The 7,166-nt window shown below is 34.4% G+C and overlaps 1 protein-coding gene across 1 annotated transcript; it reads left to right on the plus strand.

Moving 5' to 3' along the window:
* Nucleotides 1-1,464: 1,464 nt before the first annotated feature.
* LOC127126619 (protein SRC1) lies at nucleotides 1,465-2,238 on the plus strand. The gene has a single exon (XM_051055571.1). It carries the CDS (start codon nucleotides 1,789-1,791, stop codon nucleotides 2,119-2,121), a length of 333 nt encoding a protein of 110 aa, XP_050911528.1. The 5' UTR covers nucleotides 1,465-1,788; the 3' UTR covers nucleotides 2,122-2,238.
* The last annotated feature ends 4,928 nt before the right edge of the window (nucleotides 2,239-7,166 follow it).

Raw genomic sequence — 7,166 nt, forward strand, 5'->3', positions numbered from 1 at the left:
TTATGATTGGTTATGGTATAGTTAAATCATACTAAAGATTTATTAGAAGTTTTAATTTATTCATAATCAAATCTAAATAGGTGAAGAAAGAAGGTTAGGTGCAAGTGTAACTCATTAAAGTCCTACATTGTCTATGAATGAGTATAATGTTGGATTAATCAGATAAATGACTCATTTATCTTAACATCTTAAGATTTTGGATTGAAATGTGATGTCTCATTCTTTTGTGATCCTGAAATATTACTCTTGTTGTTGCATATCAAAATTAATCTAAATTTTTTATTTAAATTTATGTTTTATTATTATTATTATTATTAAAATTTTAAATTTATTTTAAATTTAATTATTTTTAATTAGAATTATTATTTGATAGTAATTGAAAGAGAGAGAAAATTATTTTTATTTTTTAATTAATAAAAAAGTTATGATTAATTATTTATAAAATTAAGTGTGTCATGATACCTTTTATCTAAGAATTTTCTAGCTCCAAAATGATCTTTTCGCTGTCGGTAGTTCCTTTTCACATGTCGGCAAGTTTATATCCATCCACGTATCTTTGATATGTTTTTCTTTTAACATTTCATCTTTGACATAAAATATTTGGTTTCACCAAAAGAAAAAGTTTTTTGTTATTGATTATCATTGCTTTTTTTCACATCGTTAATAAAAAATAAAGAAAAAACTCTTAAGAAAAAAATTCAATAAATCGGAAAATTTGATTTGATATTATATCCTCCGTATATTTTTGTGACCGACTTGATTAAAATTATTAGAAAATATTATGTCGGTAAACATAAAAAATAGAATAATGAGATTTAATACTTTTGACTTTATTGTTTGCCTAAATATATGGGAAAGTGGGTCCTATCAGAGGCTATGTAATGGCCCCTCCTACTTATCCATCTTTTCATTTATGGCCCCATAATAGTCGGTGTCGACTCGCTACACTCTTTCATTCACCTGCTTTTTGACAAAGTTATGTTCGCAGTATCCTTTTTCACTTTGGTTAAAAATCTTGCCGGATCTACTTTTTACCTGTCTTATGAAAGGAGAAGACAATTTCTCAAAAGAAAAAAGAAACTAGTAATTTTTTTTTCATTATCAACTTTTTATTCAAATAAGAATATTAAAGATACTCCAACTCGATTATAAAAAAAAATAACTTGCAATCTTAAGTCACTATTAATATAATTTAAGAGGAATTTTACACCATTAATAAAAATTACAATAAGAATTTTCTTTTGAACCTATTATATGTATAATTGACCAAACTTGACTTGTTTTTGGATAGAGTTTCAAATTACTATCATAATTACTTTTTCTAAGAACGAAAGAGTTAATGAACCTAACAATTTGGAGAGATAGTAAGATGATTTGTTTAATGCATGTCGATATCCCAATTTAGAAACTTGATACGCGTCATCTTCCTTTAAGAGCTTCTCTTGTACACAGAACTACCACACTTTAGCCTCCAAATGTGCCATACTCATTTGTCTATTCCTTAACCTCCTCACACCTGTTTGGTTCCTAAACATTATCCAAAATATTTTTACATTCATTTTAATTAAAAAATATTTTTAGAAAAATCTTCAACAATAAATAAAGAAAACTAGATAATTATACATACTTATGTCTTAGTTACACGTATACATGGTTATTATAGTAATTTCAACATAAATGCTGTGGATAACATTTTATATACCTATAAATACAATTGATTATCTCCAATAAAATCTCATCAAAATCAAAGCAAAAACAAAACAAACAAGAAACACAGACACATAGAAAATGGCAGGAATCATTAACAAGATTGGTGATGCTCTTCATATAGGAGGAGACAAGAAAGAAGGAGAACAACACATAGGAGAGGGCCATGGACATGGACATGGACATGAACATGGACATGGTGCTGAGTACAAAGGAGAAGAACATGGTTTTGGCCATGGAGAGCACAAGCCAGGTCAATACCAAGGGGCGGAACACAAGGAAGGAATTGTTGACAAGGTCAAGCACAAGATCCATGGCGAAGGTGGAGCAGGTGAAAAGAAAAAGAAGGAGAGGAAGAAACGTGAAGATGGTCATGAACATGGCCATGATAGCAGCAGCAGTGATAGTGATTAGATCTTAATTCACATGCTTCATAATCTTGAAAGGTATTTAATTAAAAAAAAATAGCTTTATGATCCTTTTATCAATGTTTTATATATGATTATTGAGAAATTAAATCTACCTATTTTTGCAGGTGTATGGAACCATATGTGACGACTATGTTCTATGTTTTTATTTCTTGTTATGGTTATATCTATGTATGTGAGTGAGAATGTAGTTGCTAATTCGAGTTGTTGTACAAATAATTTGCGGTTAGATTGGTTTGTGAAACCCATACTGCTTTGTTAATGTTTGGTTGTATATTGTTGTCAAGAAAATTATAAGGATTTCTATTGTTAGTAACTTTGTTTTTGGTTTCAAAATATAAGTAAAAACTAATCGAATATAATTGATTAAAATTTGGACAAAATACAAAACAAAGAAAATTAAGGATAAAAAGGGGTGTGTAAGATTCATCCCTTCCTCCACCTACCTATATCAAAATTAAAATCTCAGATACAACTTTAAAGTAACAACCATTGATTAATTGGGAAATGTGAGACATTTCATTTAAAATTTTCACCTCTTTCAACTCTAATTCATCGTCAAACTACTTTTTTTTTTCTTTCTAAAATTGTCAATTAAACTAGAAGACAAAGAACTTTTTGTTAGGGGGTAATTCTTAGACTGAGGATGCATGAGTTTGTGGTTAGTCAACAAATTTCTTCCAAATACAAGACAAATCTTGATCGACAAAATGATTTGATCTCATCTGAGTATAAAATCTGAATTGTTCAAGATCAATTGCTCTTCATCCGGTTGTTATCCATAATCTTTGATTCAGTACTGCCTAGAGTTTTTGCGTGCAAGCACTCTTCCACTCCTTTGTCCAAAACCATTTTAATACTAATATTAAAATTGTTCAATTAGATTTTTGGAGGTGAGTTTAGACTATCGTATCTAATTGAGTTGGGAATCTCACATAGACTAACATGTCCGTGTACCTCACATCAAAATGAATCCACGGAGAGAAAACATATTCAAATAATAGAAATGGGCCTAACCCTTCTAGCTTATTCATCAATTCCTATTAACTTTTAGGATCACTTGTTTACTACCTCTATATATCTAGTTAATAAACTTCCCAAATCTTTTTTTAACCAAGTTCTCTTTACCTTGCACGCTCTCTACAAAACTCTACCCAACTACAAATATTTGACAACATTTGGGTGCTCATGTTTTACCTTGCTAAAACCTTACAACAAACACAAGTTATAACTAAGAAGCATTGAATGTGTAATTCTAGGGGTGTCATTATAACACAACATTATGAAGGATGGGAATTAGGTAGTTTTGATGGTGGAGTTGGCGGTGGTGGTGGTGAAGATGAAGTTTTGAATGGTGGTTTCTATGGCAGATCCGGATACTTAGGTGACGTTTCTCCCAGTGACTTTGTTCTTCATCTTGTGTTATCATCATATTTGGTTGATACAGTTGAGTTTGACACATATCCGACAATTCTTCTATTTTTCTCTTACCATTCATGATCGATTTCAAGAATATTACAGAATATGGTGTGTGTGAGAACGACAATGGATCTGGTGTAGGGTGGGGAGGACGAACAAGAGGAGCAGGAGTTTTGAGGTGTTGATAGTTTAGAGATGATAGGTCAGCATTAATGGAGGAAATTATATTAACACAATTGGACTTTGTTTGAAGGCAAATATTTTGAGAATCTAAAATTTGCTGAATAATGGATTTAGCGGAAGAAGAGAGGTTTCAAGGTGATGCTTGATGACTTAGTGTATGCATATCAGTTGGATTGTAAATTGGTGGATGTTGGATTATTGGTGGTGGATATGTTGTAGAATATTTTACTGATATATTAAAAAGTAATTCTTACATGTTACATCTACATGCTTTAAATAAGAGAGAATAGAAAATCTAATGGGCTTTGACTAATGGGCCTCATTACTAATAGAAATAATTACTATTTACAATCTAATATTTACACACTCCCCCTCAAGCTGGTGAATGGATATCTATCATTCCCAGCTTGCAAGTAAGTTGCCTGAATCTTTCTGTTGATAAGCCTTTTGTTAACACATCTGCCAGCTGATGCCTGGAAGGAACATAAGATGTAGTTATCAGTCCACTATCCAACTTCTCTTTGATAAAATGTCGGTCAATCTCAATGTGTTTAGTCCTGTCATGCTGAACAGGATTATGAGCAATACTAATAGCCGATTTATTGTCACAAAACAATTTCATAGGACCTTCACATTGTATCTTCAAGTCTTCTAGAATTTGTTTCATCCACAATAGCTCACAAATTCCTAGTGCCATAGCTCTAAATTCTGCCTCGGCGCTTGATCGAGAAACTACACTTTGCTTCTTACTCTTCCAAGCTACAAGGTTACCACACAGAAAAGTATAATAACCTGACGTATATCTTCTGTCACTCACTGATCCAACATAATCCGCATCAGTGTAAGTCTCCATAGTTAGATTTCCACCTCTTTTAAACAAAAGTCCTCTCCCTGGAGTTGCTTTAAGATATTGTAGAACGCGGTCTACAACCTGCAAATGTCTCACCCTCGGATCATGCATGAATTGGCTCACCACACTGACTGCATATGCCAAATCTGGTCTAGTGTGTGCCAAATAAATCAATTTTCCCACTAATCTCTGATATTGACCCTTGTTAACTTTGTCACTTTCCTCCTCAAAGCTTTTCCTGTGATTTTGTTCAATGGGAACACTTGCAGGTTTGCATCCAAGTTTGCCAGTTTCCTGCAAAAGATCAAGCACATACTTCCTTTGAGAAATAAAGATGTCTTGCTTTGAGTAGGCTACCTCAATTCCCAAGAAATACTTGAGTTGCCCAAAGTCTTTCATCTCAAACTCTGCTGATAATTTCTCTTTGAGGAAATGTCTCTCAATCAAATCATCTCCTGTAATAATAATATCATCAACATAAACAAGAAGTACAGTCAGTTTTCCTCCTTGTGAATGTTTAAAAAATAAAGTGTGGTCTCCTTGACTTTGCTTATAGCCCAAACACATCATTGTCTTTGTGAATCTTCCAAACCATGCCCGAGGGGACTGCTTTAGTCCATATAGGGCTTTCTTCAATTTACACACCTTGTTAGCTCCATTTGTTATGCCAACACCTGGTGGAATCTCCATATACACTTCTTCCTCTAAGTCTCCATGCAAGAACGCATTTTTAACATCAAACTGTTGCAATTCCCATCCACATGAAGCAGCAAGAGATAGTAAAATTCGAACAGTATTCATCTTTGCCACTGGGAAAAATGTCTCCTCATAATCAATACCATACGTCTGAGTATAACCTTTTGCCACTAGTCTTGCTTTGTACCGATCAAGTGTACCATCAGATTTGTACTTTACAGTATAGATCCATCTGCATCCAACTGGAGTTTTGTCTCTTTTCCTTTCAATAATCTCTCAAGTACCATTTTTTTCAAGTGCTCTCATTTCCTCATCCATAACTTGGACCCAATTTCTATTTTGCAATGCTTCTTCAACAGATGATGGGATTTTCACAGAATCAACAGCTGCAATAAAACTTTGATATTGTGTGGGAAGATGTTTAGTGGAGACATATTGAGAGATAGGGTGTCGATATAGGGAGGGACAAGATCTTTTATCCTTCCTCAAAGCAATGGGTAAATCAACTGGATTAGTGTCACAAGTATCAGAAATGGCACAATCATCACTAGAGGAATCATTTTCAGTACTTACCTCCGGTTCAGGCGATTGAATTTGTTTCTGGAGAAGGTCAGGTTTACTTCTTCTCTGATACACTAGAGTTGGTGCTGGAGGTGCTGATTCCTGTAAAACAGAAGGCATTGAAGGACCAGGAACACTTACTGGCTCAGATTCAGGTGTTGAACTAGGACTCAAACTCAAACTAGGTGACAACTCGGGTTCAAGAGAGGGAACACTGATAGGTGTTCTAGGGAGGCTAGGACCAAGGATCAAAAACTCGGACTCAGACTCTGACTCTGACTCTAAGTCACTTATGTTCTCCCCCTGAGACTGAGAACGAGTGAAATATGACACATTTTCATGAAAGGTGACATCTTTGGAGACAAAGAATTTTCGACTCGGAGGATGATAACATTTGTACCCTCTTTTGTTGGATGCATAACCCAGAAAGATACATCTGACAGCACGGAGATCCAATTTGTTGCGATATTGTTTGTGAACATGAACAAAAGCAACACAACCAAAAATGCGAGACTCAAGAGTGTGTAAGATAGGAACAGATGGAAAACGTGAAAGCATAAATTGGGCAGGACTTTTATTACCTAACACTCGAGATGGGACCCGGTTAATCAGATAGGCAGCAATAAGAATTGCCTCACCCCAATAAGAGGTAGGAACAAACATTTGAAAAAGGAGAGATCTAGCAACTTCAAGTAAATGACGATTTTTTCTTTCTGCGACACCGTTTTGTTGTGGGGTGTCAACACATGTGAATTCATGGAGAATGCCATGTTTACTAGTGAAGTTGGAAAAGGTATGATTGACATATTCTTTACCATTGTCAGAACGAATTCTTTTTATGCCTTTCCCAAATTGCGTTTGTACCATATTATAAAATTGGATAAATGTTTGTGGTACTTCGGATTTAGTATTCATCAAGAAAATCCAAGTTACCCGAGTACAATCATCAATAAATGAGACAAACCATTTTGCACCAAAAATATTAGAGGTAGGGGCAGGTCCCCAAACATCAGAATGAATCAAATCAAAAGGTTCATCACTTTTATTAAAACTGGACGGAAAAGATACACGATTGTGTTTTGCCAACTGACAAACATCACACTTAAAAGACTCAACAGAATGGTGTAAGAACAACGACGGAAACATAGACTTAATTATATAAAATGGAGGATGACCGAGACGCTTGTGCTGAAGCCAAATTTGTGAGGCTGAAGAGGAAGACTGAGACTGGAAACAGGAGGACAACACCTTTGGATGGTCATCAGAGAAGTAGTATAACCCTTCCTTTTCCTTAGCAATTCCAATCGTCTGCCCCGTGGTAA

Source organism: Lathyrus oleraceus, chromosome 3 (assembly GCF_024323335.1).
Source record: "Lathyrus oleraceus cultivar Zhongwan6 chromosome 3, CAAS_Psat_ZW6_1.0, whole genome shotgun sequence".
NCBI classification, from domain to species: domain Eukaryota; kingdom Viridiplantae; phylum Streptophyta; class Magnoliopsida; order Fabales; family Fabaceae; genus Lathyrus; species Lathyrus oleraceus.